The following is a 19,595-nucleotide window of genomic DNA, read 5'->3' as shown; positions in this document are numbered from 1 at the left end:
CCTGGAGAGACCTGGGCCAGGTCAGGGTCTCGGGGGGCGTGGCCGCGATCCTGAAGTCGAATAGGGACCAATCACGGGGGCGGGGTCTAGAGGGGGTGGGGCAGAGGTCCCGGGAGTGGCCAGGGCGGGGTGGGTTGCGGCGGGGGCGGAGCCTGATAGGGCCAGGGTACAGGGGGCGAATGGGGGAGCCGCGTGGCTGGTCCCCGAGGGCGAGGTTGGGTGGGGCTGGGTCCTGGGCGGCGGGGCCGGGGTCGAGGGGTTCAGAAGCGCTTGTCCTTAACCAGTCCATTCCTCAGCGGCTTCCTGCGAGCCAGAACCGGCCCAGGTTAGCCTAGGGACCCCACGCCACCACGTAGCGCCTCCCACCACCGTCCCGCCCTCCTTGCCCTCCTTTTCCCAGCCCCGCCCCATTCTTCCTCCCAGCCCACAAGGCCAAAAGACCCTGCCATCTGCCTGCTGGGTAAGTGGTCCCTGCTCCTTCCCACAATTAAACCCTCCTCTCCCCTCCCCCCTGGGCCAACCGCGACTGCTGGAGGGCAAAAGTCACCTACCAACCTCTGCCTGATTTAAGCCCATCGCCTGGACCTGGACCAGCACTTTATCCTCCTCCTCTCCCAGGGAGGCAGAACTGGCCAGAGCCCCCGACGATCCCACCGGGCAGGCTCCTCCCCAACTACAATGGCCCTACCAGGAAAGGCTTCCCAGCCCATGATTCTCCATCCACTGCCCTCTGTCTACACCTGCCGCAGCCCCTACTTTGCTTCCATGTCCTTAAAACAAGTTACGTAGTGTTTTAAAACGAATCAGTACTGTAAGATCCCAGAGAACCTAATGTCTAAACAACGTTCATGGTTTGCATATTTCAAACTGTCTATAAAGATGTCTTCTCCTGCACCTCAATTTTCCAAAAATGTGCCACCGAGATCGCTCCCATGTGCACTGCTGCTCTCCTTAATTCCATCTTCCCTGCCTGTGTTAGTGGCAGGTCTCTGGGGTTCCGACTGGGAGGGGACCTGCGCCCTGGGGATCTGCCCAGGCCCACCTTACTGGACTCAACAGGTCTAACCCTGCTCCTCACCGCTACTGCCATCGCTTGCTCGGTGTTGTGTCCTGTTTAACTGGCCAGCCTGCTGATGCCAAGACAGCATCTCCCCGCAGTCTTATGGTCACGGCCATTGACCACTCCTATTCCCACGTATGAGAACTCTTTGTGCCTTTGCACATGGTCCATCAGTCTCTGCTGAAGTGAATTCTACAGTCTAGTTTATGTACAACTGTATTCAGTTTTCTGAGCCAGTAATAGATTCTCACGATCTAGACCTCAGAAAGCATAGAAAACTCACAGTTCAACCGAGCGGCTCCTACGGATCTACCTCCATTTGACTTCTGTGTATCCTCAGATACTAGCATATGTGCATTACTGCACCCTGCAGCCCTTTGGTTTGTGGAGCACTCTAGCTCAGAGATCGTTCCATATGAGAACGTAAAGACTTTCCTGGAGAAGATGGTCTCAGTCACTTTAGTTCGCTCTTCCCTGGGGCTGGAGCCACTGGATGCCCCTTCCTGGGAGCACACCTCCCCCCCTCGGCCCACTTCTCCGTGGGCTGCTGCTTTCTCTCGCTGCCACCGCGGGAGCCCTTTATCTGGGAGATCAGAGATAAGCCCCCCGTGGACCTCCCATCTGTCCTATATCTTCAGCTTAGCCTGTTGGTCTTTTAGACAGAGCAGAGGTGGGGTTCCCAGCTTCTTGAGTCTTCTCGTAGTTCAATTGCTGGACGGCACAGTCTCTCATTTCGACTCTTGTTTGATTTCACAGCTTCCATTTCTGCATCAACATCTTTGATGCTTTGGGAGTTTGCACTGGGGGCTCATGCGAGATAAAGATGGTTACCAAGCAAGCGTCCCATTGAAGGAAGTTCTTCCTTCCCTCCCGGGATCCTTCTTTGTTAAAGTTTGATGGGCTTAGCTCTGTTCCCCGTTTTAATTCCTATACTTCTACAGAAGGTTTAATACCTCCAAGGATCCGTACCCCCACCCTGTGCCTCTTTATCAGAGCTTTCCTGTGGTGATTCTGGTTTGTTTTTCTGCACAAGCTTCCAAGTGCCCCCTCCCTCCTCAAAAACAGTGTGTTTGCGGGGGAGGGGAGTACCCAACTAGGGCGAGATGGCCTCTCTGCAGAATCAGATTTACACTTTTTCGTCTCAGTGCACCACAGCGGGAAAGAGAAAATCAGGACGACGGTGGAAGCTGGAGGGAGATGTGGGCAGGCAGAGACTCAGGTGGATTCTGGATGTTTCCTTGAGGATAAGGAGGAGAGGGAGAGAAGGGGGGCTCCTTAGGGTTTTGCAAGGTTTTCACCCTGAGTTGCCATCAACTGCGATGGACAAATGTTCACGAGAGGTAGTTTGCGGTGGGAATGGGGGTTGATTCTGGATATTTTAGAAGGTGCTTGGAATGTCAAGCAGACACTGACACAGAGAATGGCACTCAGAGGAGCACCGTGAGCTGGGAGAGAAACTTGGAAGTCGGGGTGGATTAAGTGAAAGGGCCCTGGGAGAGGGGGAGGCCAGACGCGGAGCAGGAAGGCACTAAAAAGTGAAGCAGGAGCCCACGTGCCGCAACTAAGGAGACTGAGAGCCGCAACTAAGACCCAGTGCAACCAAGTAAATAAATAAATATTAAAAAAAAAAAAGAAAGAAAGAAAGTGAAGCAGGGAGCAGAGGCAGACTGGCGATTGCAAAAGGAGGGGTTGGGTTGGGTATGGGGTTTCTTTTGCGGGGGTGACAAAAATGTTCTAAAACCGCAGTGATGGTTACACAACTCTGTGAATGGACTAAAAACATTGACTTCTACACGGCAAATGGGCAAATTGCATGGTGTGTGAATTCCATCTCAATAAAACTGTTCAAAAAAAGGCGGTGGGGAGTGACCACCAGATTTGTTTAGCATCGGTGGAGCGGACAGGAGTGGTCTCGGGGTGGTGGGGGGAAGACCCCAGAGGGAGCTGGGTTCGAGAAGGGAGGGGAAGGGGGTGCTGTGCTGTAAGTGAGGCAGAGAGAGATTTCTCTTCTTGATCAGAATGTCCCTGAGCAGGCAAGGGGGTGGACGTCGGTGGCCTGGGACGGTGGCCTCAGAGGGAGACAGACCATCTACCAAAGCAGCCAGCCAGCACTAGAGGGTGAACGTCCTCATCCGGCTACCCCTGCTTTCCTGGGGACACGGAGGCCAAGTCATCGGGTGAGGGGACAGTGGTGAGGACAGTTGGTGGCCAAGGAGAAGGAAGAGTCTCAGGAGATCAGGCACTGCCCAGGCATCGCTGAGGACTCCTGGCCCCCGTTAGTGCTGCAACGAGGACCAGATGTGCGGGTCGTGGCTCTTCAGATACAGCGAGGGCAGCTGAAAGTGTCACGGAGGAGAAAGCCGGTGTACGGAGGGGTGAGGTAGCCTCGGGCAGGTCAGCAGACCCAGAGCGGGGTGAGGGCCCCCGATGGATGGCGGTCCCAGCAGCCCAAGAGAACGATGGGGGCTTCAGACCGAGGTCGTGACCGGGGTGCAGGGGCCACTGCAGGGGGCCAAAGACAGAGGTCCAGGAGGGGCCCCATGGAGGGGGGTTCAGAAGAGAGAACCAGCAGGAGCAAAGAAGGCCTCAGTGCTGCTTTGCCACGTGATTTGTTCTCCACTCCGGGGTCCTTCAAAGTGGTTCTCAGTCATTGTTTTCTTACTGTTTTCAAATCTAACTGCATTTTCATCATACATGGTCTGCACGATCCTGGTTCTGAGCAACTGAAGTTGCCCCTGGTTTTTTTCAATTTTGAGAAGTGTTCCTGTGCTTAAGAAGAACATCTGTTCTTGCTTCGGAGCTGCCTGATGAGGAGCACGGACTTTACCTCCTGTGGTCCCATCTCGCCATGGTTTAGGGCTGCATCATGCGGATCCTTTCACATCAAAAATTACACCTGACTTTCTCCTCCTGTCTTTTTTACTTACAACTTTTATTTATCCTGGAGTTGAAGTCTTTTAACCAGGTCAGAGGTGGATTTATTTAAAAGCCCAGTCTCGTAATTGTCATGATTATTCCATGTGTGTTTATTTGCATGCCCAATATCTGAGATTCTACCCTCATTCTGCATTACTTACCCTGCTTGTTCTAGCTTTCCTTTCCTGCATTTACTTTGTTGTACCTGTTTTTGGTTCCATTCTCCCCTCTACACCCTAATAGTGTTAACATAAACACTCAATATAGCCCAAAGGTAATGCCCTACCCTCCTGCAAAATGCAAAGCCACCAATCCTGTTTCAATAATATTAAATATTTCAGCTCTAATTTTTTTAAATCTCTCAAATTAGGCATTTAAAAAAATTTTTACCCAGATATGTATCAATTTCTCTGCTGATCTATCTCTTGGGGTAGTTTTCTGAAATATTCTCCTAGAGAAGATCTGTGAATGTTAAGTCTTCTTAGTTTTTGTTCCTGTGGATATCTTTTTTTTTTTTTTTTTTTTTGGTGGGGATGCTGGGGACCAAGCCCAGGATCTCATGCAAGCCAACGGGTATCCTTTCTCTTGAGTAACTGTTTTTAAAGTTGTGTATAAGAGTCCCGGTTTCTTGTTACTTCCTTTCAGCATTTGAGGTGATATCTGACTCCAGTCTTCCAGCTTCCCTTGTTGCTGTTAGTCTGTCACTGTTTCGTAGGTCATCTCTTCTTTTCTGTGGATGTTTCACATTTCACTATGATGTGTTTGGGGCCCGGATGCCTTTGTATTCATCCTGCTTATGATTTATGTCTTGTCATGTTCTGGAAAAATTCTCAGCATTATGTCTTCTCATGTTGTCTCTCCCTGTCTATCTATCTCCTATTAGGACTCAGCCACATAATTCTTACCATTCTAGCTGTCATATTTTCCATTTGTTTAGGCTGCATCCTAGGTAATTTCTCCGCAGCTTTCAATTCACTGATTCTCTTTTCAGCTGTATCTAATCGTTGGAGACTTAACATCTATAATAGGTTGAATGGTGGTCCCTAAAAGGATATGTCCACATCCTAATCTCTAGAACTGTGAATGTGACTCTATTTGGAAAAAGAGACTTTGTAGATGTAATTAAGTGAAGGAATTTGGGATGAGATCATAGTGGTCTAAATCCAATGACAAATGTCCTTATAAGAGAAAAGAGCCGGAGAGAAGAGACCATGTGAAGACAGGAAACGGAGATTGGAGTGATGCAGCCACAAGCCAAAAAACATCTGGAACCCCCAGAAACTGGAAGAGGCAAGGAAGGATCCTCCCCTAGACCTTCAGAGCAAACGTGGCTCTGCTGACACCTTCAGTTCAGACTTCTGGTCTCTAGAACTGTGAGAGAATAAACCTCTGTTGTTTTAAGCCCCCTAGTTTGTGGTACTTTGTTACGGCAGCCCTAGGAAAGAAATATATTTAACATCCAATGCTGTTTTTGATGGTCTCTCATGCCTTTTACATTTTTAATAAACTTTTCATTTTAGAATAATTTTAGATTTGCAGAGATAGCATAAAGAGCTCCAGGGTAGCCCTCGCCCAAGTCTCCCTGTACGTTAACATTTTATATCTCCACAGTGCATTTATCACAACTAAGAAACCAATGCTAGAACATTGCTATGAGCTAAACCATAGACTTTATTTGAATTTCACCAGTTTTTCCACAGATGTCCCTTTTCTGGTCCAGGATCCCACATTGCATTCAGTCAATCTGAGCTGAGACGGTTCCTCAGTCTCTTGTTTTCCATGACCTGACGATTTTGAGGTGTCCTGACCAGCTCTTTTGTGGCACATTCCACATTTTCATTGCTTTTTATCCCATCTTGTTTTATACCCAACTGTGCTAACTCTAGCCATCCTTAGGGATCAGGTTCTGCGGGTGGTGCCCATGGGGCCAACCATGGCAGCGTGTCCCCAGTCCCCTGTCATTTCTGTATGGAGTTTGTTCTTTGCCATCCTGGTGGGAATGCTGTCATTTGGGGCTGGAGGCGCCAGCCTCCCAACTCACATTCTGGCTGGACATTCTTGGGGGAGACAGAGCAGGGAGCAGGGTGGAGCTAGGGGGTCTGGCTTGCTCTTTGCCTTGGGCTCGGCATTTACAAGGACATCTCTAGGAATTCACTGTTTTACAGCAGAAAGGTCTTTCAGTTTTAGATTTAGCCAAGCAGGTGCCTCCCCAACCTCACCCCTGGAGTTCTCTTTAATCACTGCTTCTTCTGGAAGCCTCTGAGCGTTGGTCAGACTCCTTGGTGAGACCTCACCGATCTCTACACGCAATTCTCAACGCACGTTCGCTGGACGTCGACAATCCGACACCCTCAAAACTAGACTCCCAACCCCCTACCCCCACCGGTGCACATGGCCCTGCCCTGAGTCCCGTCTTGGTAAATGGCAGCTCGAGCCAGAGGTCTTAGGTCATCTTTGATTTTTTTATTTCTGTTTCACCTACATCCAAAGCAAGTCTGGTTAGTTCTACAACAGAGTTGGGATCTGACCACTGGGGTGACCTCACCTGCTGCCCAGCCCTCGTGTGTCCACAATCTCTGCTCACCTGCCTGACTCCTCTCTAACCTGGGCGCTGGCTTTTTGGCCGCTCTGGCAATTCCCCCAATTCTCTGCTCCCCTTCTCATGTCTTTCAAGGAGATTTTTAAAAAATCTCTGCTTCTCTCATCCTCCTCCCTGCCCATTCTGACCCACACCTCATTGCACTCTGAGCCCACTGCTTCCCCGAAACCATCTTTCCCAGGTTGGTCACTGATGATCTCCCAGGGGCCAAATCAGAGGGTCTGCTGGGGAGCGCCCTGCGAGCCTTCAGCAGCCCCCATCTCACTGCTGCTCAACCACTCCTCACATTGACTGTGGGGCGCTGCACACCTTGGACCCTGCTGGTCATCCCAACCTGCCTCCATTCACTCCTGGGGCCCCTCCAGGCCAGGCGCTTTGGGCGCCATCTGGCTCACATCCCAGGGCTGGCAGTCCCGAGTCCCCTACCTCCAGGACGGTCGAAGAGGCCCCTTTTGCTCGTCATCCCTACAACTCCCACCTGGGCCCGAACCCCCGGCCCCATCTCCTGCTTGGCTGACCAGTGGTTGCTCCGCTGGACCAGGGAGTATTAGCCCGAACAGAGCACAGGCTCCCTGGGCCGCCCATGGCACCCCCTCACCGCCCCCTTCCACTGCCACCTGCTTAGAGGTTGCCGTCAGGCCTGGAAAACAGCTGCTCCTCAGCACTGGGCTTGGCCCTCACGGCTCCCACCACTGAGACCGATTCTCACCCCTCAGCTCTCTACCTCCACCTTCCTCGCTGTCTGTCCTGACAGCATCTAACTCTGTCACTACATCGTCCATGCCTTTATTTCAGTCTCTCTCTTGGATGCAGGCTCCGGCGGGGCAGCGTCGGCATCAGCCTCATCCGCTGCCGTGTCTCCAGGGCCTACCCACAGAGCGCGCTCGATCAGACACACGTGGTTAAGGAATGAACTAGGGCTGGGGGCCCCTCCACACTCACTCAGCTTTGCTGGGCTTGGGGCTCAGGGCCTCTGCTGTGTCATATTCCCGCACGTCCTTCAGCTCGCGCACCTGGCCCGTCAGCACCTTGGCAGCAAAAGCCACGATGTACTGTGGGAGGGGAAGGCACAGGTGAGAAGAGAGCCCCGTCGTCCCCGACCTCGCTGCCCTCCTGATGGCTGGGTGCTCCTGCCACCGGCCCTTTGCACGTCACCTAACATGCCCCTCCTCCCTGGGAGTGCATGAGAAGGGCGTGCACCTGGAGCGCTCCTTGGGGACTGGGACCAGGACAGGACTGGCATCTGAGAAGAAGGGGGTGGCGAGGAGTTGTGAGTGCCAACTCACCAGGAACCAGTAGAGGTTCATGAGGGTGAGCAAGAGCAGGAGTGCGTTGAAGAAGAAGTAGAAGGGGATGTCAGGCACCGACCGCAGGCTGCAGTGGCTCGTGGCATACAGGACCTTGAGCGGGAACCAGTAGAGGCGGAACCAGAACCTGCAGGAGGGAGGGGCGGGTCGAGGAGGCTGTGGGGGAGAGGGGGAGGGGAGCCCCCTCCCTTCCCCCCAGTCCCTGTCCTGTCCCGTCTGGACTCATCCATCTGCCCCTGCACATCCCCACCCATCCATGTCTCCTTACCCCACCCTTGTTCATTCCTGCCCAGCTGTCTCCATTCCTGTTCTGTCCTTTCCTGCCCAGCTTGCTTATTCCCAACTCGCGCCCTCCGCTGTCCCACCAGGCCCCGCCCACGTCACCCTGGCCCTGTCTGGCCCCTCCCACCTCACCAAGCCCCCACCCACCTCACCAGGACCCACCCCTTCCCTGCCCACCTGCCTCTCTAGGACCCACTCCCTTCCTGCTTGGCTCCACCCATTCTCACAAGCCCCACTTCCTTCCCAGCCTGGCCCCGCCTACCTCCACCAGGTCCCCCCACCACCCACTAGGCCCGCCTCCTCCCCTGCCAGCTCACCAGCTGAGGCTGAAGCTGAGGCAGCCCAGGTCTGCAGCCAGGGCGTGAAGCCGGTGGTGGGATCCTCCGCGGGACTTGAAGTAGACATTGAGCTTGGTGAACTCCAGCTGTACGTCACTGACGTCATGCAGGAAGAGCACAAGGATGCCCACCCTGTGGTACCTGAGGAGGAAATCGGGAGAGGAGAGAGGGCTGGTTACCCTGGGACCCCTACCCGCACCGAGGCTCCCAAGCACAGGCCCCCTTGGCCACCCCTCCAGGCTTCCCGTGGGTCTGTTCAGGGCTATCCTCCCTGGCCCATCTGCCCTGCCCATGCCCCCCTCACAGGGCTAGGCCAGCAGTAACACCCAGGCTGCACCCGTCCTGTGGCAGCCACACCCAGGCTCAGGAACTTCCCTGGAAGTGCCCTCTCTGATCCTTCCTCATCTCTGTGACCTCTGACCCTCCATGACCCCTGACCCTCACACGCCTGGGTCATTCTGTGTCCAGATACCCCACACTTTAAACATGACTGCCTCACTGATGCTCCCAGGTTTGTACATTTAACCTGAACACTGCTGCAAACTGCAGACTTGCCTGGGAAAGGCCGCGCCCCCACCAGGATCTGAAGAAGGCTGGAGCCCCGCCCCTATCCACCCTTCCGCCTCACAGCTGCTTGGTGCCTGAGTTCAGCCTGGATGTGGCTGTGCACCTCTGTCACCGTCTTCGTCCCCACTCTGCCCTCCGGACAGCTCAGGCTCCTGACAGCCACAGGCTGTTCTCATCCCCTAACATCCCTGGTGTTCCCGGAGCCTTCTTTCACCGACTTTCAGTCTCAGCTCACCTGTCACCCCTGACCACCCCACCTAACCTCACCACCTCTGCAGTCCTTATCTTCCGACTTGAATTTTCCATAGTGATCACCTTCAAACAAACTGTTAGTTCTTTTCTTTCATGGTTTTTTTTTTGTGGGGGGGGGGGGAGTTGTTATCTGATTCTACCCTCTAGAGCAGGGCTGTCTAATAGAATTTTCAAGAATGATAGGAATGTTCTAAATCTGCATTGTCCAATACAGGAGTCACCAGCCACATACTGGGCTGAGGTACAGAATGTGTGATTTTATTTAAGTTTAATTAAAGTTGACATGACCACCTGTGGCCAGCAGCTACTGTGCTGGAGGGCACAGCTAGTCCAACAAGAATAGAATTTGAGGGGCTTCCCTGGTGGCGCAGTGGTTGAGAATCCGCCTGCCAGTGCAGGGAACATGGGTTCGATCCCTGGTCCGGGAAGATCCCACGTGCCACAGAGCAACTAAGCCCGTGCACCACAACTACCGAGCCTGTGCTCTAGAGCCCGTGAGCCACAACTACTGAGCCCACATGCTGCAACTACTGAAGCCCACGTGCCTAGAGCCCGTGCTCTGCAGCAAGAGAAGCCACCGCAATGAGAAGCCTACACACTGCAATGAAGAGTAGCCCCCACTTGCCACAATTAGAGAAAGCCCGCACGCAGCAACGAAGACCCAACACAGCCAAAATAAATAAATAAATAAAAATAAATTAAAAAAAAAAAAGAATATGAGCTGTATATGTCGTTTTAAATTTTCTTTAAAAAAAAATTTTTTTTGAGTTTCCATGTTCAATTTTTATTTTTTTAAATATCTTTATTGGAGTATAATTGCTTTACAATGTTGTGTTAGTTTCTGCTGTACAGCAAAGTGATTCAGTTATACATATATACATATTCTTTTTCATATTCTTTTCCATTATGATTTATCACAGGACATTGAACATAGTTCCCTGTGCCATACAGTAGGACCTTGTTGTTTATCCATCCTATATATAATAGTTTGCATCTGCTAATCCCAATTTCGTTTTAAATTTTCTATCAGCAACGTTTAAAAAAAAAAGTAAAGGGGCTTCCCTGGTGGCGCAGTGGTTGAGAATCTGCCTGCCAATGCAGGGGACATGGGTTCGAGCCCTGGTCTGGGAAGATCCCACATGCCGCGGAGCAACTAGGCCCGTGAGCCACAACTACTGAGCCTGCGCGTCTGGAGCCTGTGCTCCGCAACAAGAGAGGCCGCGATAGTGAGAGGCCCGCGCACCGCGATGAAGAGTGGCTCCCGCTTCCCACAACTAGAGAAAGCCCTCGCACAGAAACGAAGACCCAACACACCAAAAATAAATAAATGAATAAATAATTTTTAAAAAAAAGTCATTCTCCTACATACCACAATACCATTATAAAAAAAAAAAGTAAATAGAAAGAGGTAAAATTAATTTTAATAATATATTCCAATTGACTCAGTATATCCGAAATGCCGTCATTCAACATGTAAATGATATAACAAAGGGACTGCAAGATATTTTCACTCTCCTTTGCCCTTGGAATCAGGGTGGCTTTTACACATACAGCACGCTGTGGCTTGGACAGGCTCTGCCTTGAAGCACTATGACCACGTGTGGTGGCCACAGTGGGCTCTGGAACATCACGTTTGTCTACTGTGTTCACGGCTGTGCCCCCAGCAGCACCTGCCACATGGCAGGTGTTCTGTAAACACTTGCTGTGTGACCCGGCCAAGGTTGCCATCCAGGAGGAGCTGGAGGGGGACAGAGGGGGTGGGGGCAGGGTGGTGCCTCTCTGCACCTGTTTTGCCCCATCACTTCAGAATCTCTCTTCAGAAACCTCTCCCACGGACACCCCCATACCCCCCACCCAGGCATTAGCCTCTGCCCTGTGCTAGCCTCTTGCCACTGCTCACGCCAGTGCCCTCCACTCTCCTGCCCCCTCCTGGACTTACCGGAAGGCGTAGGACGAGATAATGAGGACCAAGGTGACCACGTGGTGGATTAGCATGACCACCGAGTCCTTGCGCCAGGCATCCAGGTACAGCGTGGCGTAGATGGAATGGCCGTAGAAGCTCCCCTGTAGTAGGTAGGCAACTGCGATGTCCCGTGGTACCGCCATGCCCGTCTTCCAGTCTGGGGAGGGCCAGACCGTGCCGTCAGGGACGGGCAGGGCCTCCGGGACCCGCGGGCGACCCCGAGCACTCCCTCAAGCCGGGCGTGGGCCCTCTGCTTGCTGGGCGTGCCACGCCTCTCTGCAGCTGCTCTGGTCGCTGGTTTTCTGTTACCCATTCTCCACCCATCATTGTTTATGAATAGGCACTACTTTTTAGAACAGTTCTAGATCTACAGGAAAAGGTGCTCCTACCCTGAAATTGGTCCTTTGCAGAATTTCCAACTGTGCCCCAGGCCCCCTTCCCGTCTTCTCTTACCAGGCTCGCTCAAGACACCCGGTCCTGGGTGCCCCCCTCCCAGCAAATCCCCAAACCGATGGAGGCTGCCACCTGCCTTGCTGTGCCAGCCAAGCAGCTGAGGCAGAAATCACACACTTTCCAATGCCCATGAGTGCGGGCTCTCCCGCAGAGCGGGCCCGGCTCCGCCTCCCCTCCTCCTGCGGCCACCTCCTGCCCCCCCGCCCGCCCCTGCACATGCGCCCACCCGCACTCAGGCCTCGTGCCTTCCCAGGGGACATCGCTCCCTCCACCACCTCCGCCTCCCCTCCTCAGTCCATCACCAAGGACTCTGCCCGAATCGACCTAGAACTCCAGACCGTGCCCTGCTGTCTGCAGCTCCTTCTTTGTCCACCCCCCGTAATGGCCTCCCTGGGCTCCATCCCCGGTCTCCTGTCCCTCCCCCTCCAAGCCTCAGTGATCTGGAGCTAGACCCTCAAGTCCCCCTGGAGGCCAGCTATCCCCTAAATGCCTCCTATGCTACCACCTCAGTGACAGCCCTTCATCTGTACCCTGGCCCTTCCTGCAACGGAGATCCACTTGGACCTCTATTTTGGGGTCCCTCTTCGGTCCCCGTCTCCACTCACTTGCCCTGCCCCCAGTGCCCCCACCCTGGTCCAGGCACCGCCATCTCCTCCCAGCGCTGCTCCAGCTTCTCCCGGCCTCCAGAGCCTATTCCCGACTGTCCATTCTCCCCACAGCAGCCTCGATGGCTGTGAATACACAGACCCCATGATCTGGCAAGTCCACTCTTGGCCTGTGCCCAAGGAAACTGAAAACAGCGACTCAAGAGACCCCTGTATACTCATGTCCACAGCAGCACTAGTCACAATCATCAAAAGGGGAACAGCCCAAATGTCCATCAGCAGGTGACTGGGTACACAAAATGTGGTAAATCCACGTTTTGTGTGTCCACATAATGTGGAATATTATGCAGTCCTAAAAAGGAAAGAAGCATTGACACACACTACAATGTGGATAAGCCTCAAAAACATTATGCTGAGTGAAAGAAGCCAGACACAAATGGGCACATACAATCACATACCAATGATTCCATGTATATGAAATGTCCAGAACAGGCAAATCCATAGAGATAGAAAATGGATTAATGGTTGCCAGGGGCTGGGAGAGGGGGGATGGCAAGCTGCTAATGGGGACGGGTCTCCTTTTGGGGATGATGGAAATGTTCCGGAACTAGATAGACACGGTGCTTGCGCAACACTGTGAACATGCTAAATGCCACTGAATTGCTCACTTTAAAATGGTGAATTTTTAAAAGTTGTGGTAAAAATATACATAACATAAAATTTACCATCTTAACCATTTTTAAGTTTAGTAGCGCTAGGTATATTCACACTGTTGTGCAACCAATCTCTAAAACTTTTTCCATGTTATAAAACTGAAACTCTGTTCCCATTAGACACTCCCTCTCTGTTCCCCCTTCCCCAGCCCCTGACACCCACCAACCTACTTTCTGTCTCTATGGATTTGACGACCCTAGGTGCCTCACATAAGTAGAATCACACAATATTTGTCTTTCTGTGACTGGCTAAAATGGTTAATTCTGGGAATTCCTTGGCGGTCCAGTGGCTAGGACTCCGCGCTTCCATTGCAGGGGGCATGGGTTCGATCCCTGGTCGGGGAGCCAAGATCCAGTGAGCCGTGTGGTGCGGCCAAAAATAAATAAATAAAATAGAATGGTTAATTCTATGTTATATAAATTTTACCTAATTTAAAAAAATGAAAGACACCTGACAGATCACTCATCCCCCACTTGAACACGTCCAGGGCTCCCCAAGGCCCAGCAGCAAACCTCACACTCCTGGCTGGGGCTCCCCCCACGTTCCGTGCACAGCCTCGTAGCAGTGCTGCAGTCAGCAGAGGGGGGCCTCCCCACACCTGCCAAGTGTCTCTGTCCCTCTTGAGAAGGAAGGGGCGCGGAGGCACCCTCTGTGGAAACGGGACACCCTCTTTTCCACCTATCACACTGGCGAGACTGCTACAGTGGGGAGCACCCTCTCTCCAGCTTTGGGCCCCAGATCTGGGGCAGAGGGAAGAGGGGAGCAGACAGTTCCCCATCTGGGCTGCGTCTGCACCTCCCTGCACGTTGTGGGGTGAGGTGGGCCGGGCTCTGTCTGTGGACCTCCAACCTGCTCTCCACGCACACCCCGCCTGCTGCTCTGGCCTCTCCATGTCACTCCTGCCTCATCCCCCTCCCCGACCTCCAGGATCAGCCACCTGGGCATCCCACACCCAGCTCCTGGTCTCCCCCAAACCTGCCCCACCCTCAGCCCCCTAGACCCTGGCGTCAGCCCCATCCTCCTTCTCTCTCACACCCACCTCTGGTTTGGCAGTGAATCCTATCAATTCTGCTTTCAAAACATTTCTTAAATCAGCCACTTCTCTCCCCGCCGCAGCCCTGTCCTGGGCAGAGCACACCGGCTCCTGCCCTCAGCCCCACCCTTAAGTCGTCCTGTCAACGTCCCCCCTCTGCTCATGGCCCTACGGTAAAGACCCCCTCTGCTCCCACCCCACCTGACTGGGCTCCTTGCTGCTTCTGATCAGCCAGTAGCATGTCTGTCCGACAGTGGCCTTTGCATTTCCCATCTGCCCCAGGTTCCTCCCAGTCCCCACTCAAAAGTCACCTTTGGTGGGGACAATCCCCACCCCTGTAGAAAATGCCCTCCTCCCCACCTCCTAGACACCCCACATGCCCTTCTCCTCTCCTCACTCAAGTCTTCTCATCTGCACTTATCACTGTTAACAGATTTATTTCACGTTAACAGATCTGTCACCCCAAAACACAGGGGTGGGGGCTTTCTCTGACCTACTCACAGTTGTATCAGCACAGCACCCAGTACACAATAGGTACTCAATAAGCGTGCCTGCAAAGAAGCAGCTAACTTGCAAGTGTGCTATCACAGTGTAATTTATAAGCAGGAACCAGAGGCAACTCCATGCTCGAAACTTCAATTACAGAGACAGAGTTCAATTACAGTTCATTCTCATAAAGGAAAATTGAATGACAGCTCAAACCTCCCCTCTAGGGATTTATGACACGGGAAATGTGCGTGTGTTACACGGGAAAAGTGGCCATGTGGGCAGCATGGTCACAAGACAGACAGGTGCAGCGCAGGGGTTCCATGCCCAGCTCCCTGGTGCCACCAGGAGCCCTCTCAGGATGTTTATATCACACGGCAGGAAACACGTCCATGTGTGTCCCTGATACATGGTCTGGGTGGTCAGCACGAGAGTAGAGAAGCCTGACCCCTCATCGCAGACTGAGTTTTCTACATCGGCCTGCCAGTTGGTAACAGAGGACACTGCAGTCAAATTCCTGCTCATCCCACCCAGAGCTCAGGCCTTGATGACACCCACATCGAATCCAATCAATGGATGCAGCCACTTCTCACCACCTTTATCTTCTTGCCAAGCTGGTCCAAGCCACATTGGTCCCTTGCCTAACACCTGGGCCCAGCTCCCCTCCTTACCCAAGATTCATCTGTCTCCACATGGCAGCCAGAAGAAGGTTTTTTATAATCCACAAACCCATCCCATTTAGGATGAAACTCAAGCTCCTGCCATCCTCCTCTCGTCCCCACATATCAAGCTCATGCAAGCCCCAGGGCCTTTGCACATGTTGGACTGCTTGCCTGGGCCCACACAAGGGGTCCCCTCCTCTAGGATGTTTCCCTGAGTCCTGACAGGGACAGGTGCCCCCTTTTCTGGCCCCAGGGCCCCTTCATGGCCCTTGTCTCAGAGCAGACATCCAGCATGGGATGTCTGATGAGTGTCCAGCTCCCCCATGTACCCTTCTCTGAGTTCAGAACAGGGCCCTCCCCCAACCTGCCCCATCCCGGCAGGTCCCCTACCATAGAAGACGGAGGGTGGGTCGTGAAAGAAGGGGTAGTCAGTGCCGAAGAGCAGGTAGGTGCTGTAGCTCCAGGCGCCCAGGTAGAAGAGAAACTTCCAGGCGCTCTCAGGCATCTTGGCGGCATCTCTAGGCTGGAGGCGGCACCGCTTGGCTAGGGGCTACGGGTGAGAAGGCGGGCGGCCATCAGCACTGGGAGCCAAGGGCCGCTCCTCCAGGGTAGGGAAACCAAGGCCCAGGGACTCCCCAGGCCAGGCAGTGCCGGGCCCGGTACCCACAGCCTCCTGGAACGTAACCAGAGCCCACGTGTACCTGCCAAGGGCTAAACTTAGTGCCCAGCTGTCCAGCCGCAGCCGCAAGGGGAGGGGAGTGATGGGGGGAGACCTGGGAGGAAACGTGAGGGGAGGCTGTGAGGGGAGGAGGGGGACACGTGGGTGTAAAGCAAGGGAGACCAGTGGGGTCAGTCCAGGGGACTGAGGGGCTTGGGGGGTCTCAGGGGGAGCTAGAGGTATGACAGTGAGGAAGAAGGATTAAAGAGAAGACTTGGAAGGGGCTGTGAGGGTGAACCTGTAAAAAGAACATGGAGGGGAATATGGGGGCATCCGGGGGAACATGGGGGGCTGGAACCCTAGCAATCCCCATGGGGGAGGAACTTGAGGGAAGGGGGTGCCTCAGAGGAGGAATTGGGGAGATCAGAGAGGAACGGGGGCTGGGGAAGATGGGGTGGGTAGGTGGGGGAGGACATGGGAACTCAGGGGAGAAAAGGAAGAGAGGATGGGGCAGAGGAAGAAAAAGGGTCAAGGAAAGGACATCGCAGATGGGGGGACCTGAGGGGACAGCAGGGAGGGGACAAGAGAAGTGGGAGTATGCAACGGTGAGGCATGGAGGAATTTCAGGGGCCCAGCGCCCCTGGAGTCCTGGGGGCAGAGCTTCAATCTCCCTGGGGGCGGGGCTCCAGAGCTGCCGGCCAAGCCACGCCCCCCTCCCCTAGGCGAGGCTGAGGGGGCCGGAGCACCAACAGTCGCCATGGAGACAGCCAGAGCCAGCTCCGGTAACCCCTGGCAACCACACGACTGCCAAGAAGATGAGCTTTGGAGGACGAGGCAGCCCCTCCGCCCGCCCGTTTCTTGGGAAGGGCGAGCCACGAACTGGAGTGAGTGCCCGACGTCCGGGGATTCTAAAAGTGAGGGGCCCGTGACCTTGCTGTCCCCCACCCAGCTCCCTCAGGAACGTGGGGAGGAAGCCTGCTCCACCCTGGTAGTCCCAGAGCAACCATATCCCCCTCCTGGGCTCTGGCCCTCGTCCTCCTGGACCTCCCACTGCCCAGCTGGAAACTGGAAAGGTGGGGGAAGCAACAAAGCCAGATTGGGACCAGGGCTCACCTACGGAGGGGCCCTAGTCATGCCTGCCTCCCCCTCCCTGGAGCAGCGTCGTGGCTGGGGTCTCTAACCCCCATGTGGGTCATATGGGGGTGGGAGTGGGGACAATGGCAGCCAGACAACACCCCATCCCTGACTTAACAAGGGCCAGCCTCTGCCCAGCCAGCAGAGAAAGGCCCCTTTGTTGGCTCCAGGCACTCTGTCCCTGCACCCCCTGCCACCTCCAGTCAGACGGGCGGAGTGACCCCAGCTGGTCCTCAGGGAAGTCACAGCCAAGCTTGGAGCCCAAACGCCTTCCAACAAGCTCCCATAGCAGCGACCCCTCCCCAAGGATGGGAGGGAGGCCAGGCGCCAATGTCACCCCCACAGTCACTTTCCAGCTGGGGAGGTGGCCTTCCCAGGCTCGCCGGAAACTGAGCAATTCGGTGGCGACCCCTTGGAGTCCGCACAGTCCAGCTTCGCAGACCCAGGCCGTGCCACCTCCCCCAAAGGCTGCGAACACGGCGTGGCCAGGGAGCCCGGGCCTTTGCATCCCTTGATCGGAGGGTGGCGCTGACTCCAGACAGACGAGCGGCAGCGACTGGGCAGCTCCTACCTCTTCCCGGTCGCAGCGGACGAGCCAGTCCCGCCGCCGCACCGACCCCGGACACCGATCCGGTTCCGAGCGCGCCCCGCATGACCCGGAGGCGCAAGGCACACGCAGCCCCTGTGCGCCGAGCCTTCCCTGCCCGTGACCTCCGCTCCTCTGTCCCCAGCTCCGCTAGGTCCGAAAGAGTGCGCAGCAGCCAAGGCCCTCACACCGCCCGGGGCCCCCTTGTCCCGCACTGACCGGCCGGACCGGTTCCCCCACATCTTGAGCATCCTACCCTTGTCAGGGTCCCCATGTCCCAGGCTTCCCCCAGCCCGGCCACACCCCCACATCCACTCGCAACCCCACCCCGCCCTGACCCAGAGGGGCACGCGGCGGCCCAAGATTCCGCGTGCCGAGCTCCTCCAGCCTGAGGCCCGCCACGTTCCAGTCACCCTGGTCCGCGGAGACAGAAAGGGGCGCGCGGCGGTCCTGGGTCCCCGCCCCGGACTCCCTAACATCCCGGCCCCCCAGCCCGGGACCCCCACGTCCCAACCCCCAGCAGCACTGACCCGAAAGAGGCGCGAAGTGGCCGCCGAGCGCAGCGCGGTCCAGCCGAGTGCGCAGAGCGCCAGCAGCAGCAGCTCGGGAGGCGCCAGGTGCGCGTGCTCGGCCAGGCCGCGGCGCGCCAACCCCCAGCCGCAGTCCGCGCAGCCCCGCGCCGCCGCCAGCGCACTGCCCCAGCCGCGCTGCACCAGCTGCGCGTAGCTAGGCATGGGCTCAGGCCCCGCCGGCCCCGCCGCGGTCCCCGCCGCCGCCATGCCGCCCGCTCCCGGCCGTCCCGGCAGTCTGCGCCCGCCCACGGTGGCCGCCGGAGCCGCGCGCCCCGCGTCACGCGCCGCAGTTGGGCCGGGGGCGCGCTGGCCGTAGCCCGTGGAACGGAGGGGCGGGGCCAGCGCTAGCTCCGCCCCGCAGGGACGCGGGGCCGGGGCGCGCAGCTGGGTACCCCGGAGGCAGCAGCGGCGACCTCGGGCGTACAAGTCCTGGCGTTGTCGCGCCGCGTCCTGGAGGCGGGCCAGCGATCTGGCTCATTTTCCAGTGGAGGAAACCCAGGCGCGGGGGAGGGGGAAGGGGGAGACCGGGGGGTGGAGGGGGTATCTGCCTGGAGCCCGCCTGACCTGAACCCGAGTAGGGCCGGAGCGGCCCCGTGTCCCCATCCCTCGTCCCCGCTTGGATGCCCTTGCCCATCCTGGGCTCCTTCACCCCACCAGGCTGTGTCCGCAACATGGGGCAAGGTGAGCACCAGCAGGCCGTGCCCAGGACCAGCGATTCTCTCTTTCCCAGGTCCTCCAGCATGCTTCTCTTGCCCTGTCCCACACTCAGGCCCCACCATCCCCCCCGCCTGATGGCCACCTGCTGCTCTCTGTGACCCTGAGGACCTGGCAGGCCTCCCTGAAGCGGGTTAACACAGACCTTCAGGGAGGCCAAGGGAGTGGGTGCCCACGTGGGGGAGCTCAGGCTGGATCAAGACCACCACTTCATTGGGACCACCCCCCATGATCTTCCACTATACACCGACCAGGCCGTGTCCAAAGCCCCCAATGGCCATCACTGAAGGCACCGGTCACCTCTTGGGGACATCGTCTCGCCTGCCACTGGTAGCCCTCATCCCAGCCCCCGGGACTCCCGCACGCCTGTGCCCCTCCCTTCTCCCCATCTAGGAGTCCTCCCAGAGCCTTCCGAGGTGCAGCATGCAGGAATCAGTGTGGGCCCTGCAGGGGCCAGGCTGCGTCCCATATGGCCACCAGCCTGACCTGACCTTCAGGTGCACAGGTGAAAACAGGGAGGGGGGGGGTCAAAGGGGCCCTCATCCCCTGTCCTGCAGCAATCCAGTTCTCCCCATCTTCAAATGTTCCCAGAATCCAGCCACTTCTCTGCACCTGTACAGACTTATGCGACCCTCGGCCACCCTTGTGCCTCCTTCCTAGTGTCTCGGCCTCCTCCCTACCCCGCTCAGAGGCC

The 19,595-nt window shown here is 55.9% G+C and overlaps 1 protein-coding gene across 1 annotated transcript; it reads right to left on the bottom strand.

The window, feature by feature from the left end:
- Positions 1-213: 213 nt before the first annotated feature.
- CERS1 (ceramide synthase 1) lies at positions 214-18,400 on the bottom strand. Its single transcript, XM_059919734.1, has 7 exons — positions 18,146-18,400; positions 15,628-15,787; positions 11,261-11,441; positions 8,482-8,643; positions 7,862-8,009; positions 7,518-7,627; positions 214-303 (listed from the first exon to the last, which is right to left on the bottom strand). The coding sequence occupies exons 1-7, from the start codon at positions 18,392-18,394 to the stop codon at positions 261-263; spliced, it is 1,053 nt and encodes a 350-aa protein (XP_059775717.1). The 5' UTR covers positions 18,395-18,400; the 3' UTR covers positions 214-260.
- Between the last annotated feature and the right edge of the window lie 1,195 nt (positions 18,401-19,595).

This window comes from Balaenoptera ricei, chromosome 3 (assembly GCF_028023285.1).
Source record: "Balaenoptera ricei isolate mBalRic1 chromosome 3, mBalRic1.hap2, whole genome shotgun sequence".
NCBI classification, from domain to species: Eukaryota; Metazoa; Chordata; class Mammalia; order Artiodactyla; family Balaenopteridae; genus Balaenoptera; species Balaenoptera ricei.
The sequence above is the reverse complement of the archived record's forward strand: the minus strand, read 5'-3'. Positions and strand labels throughout refer to the sequence as shown.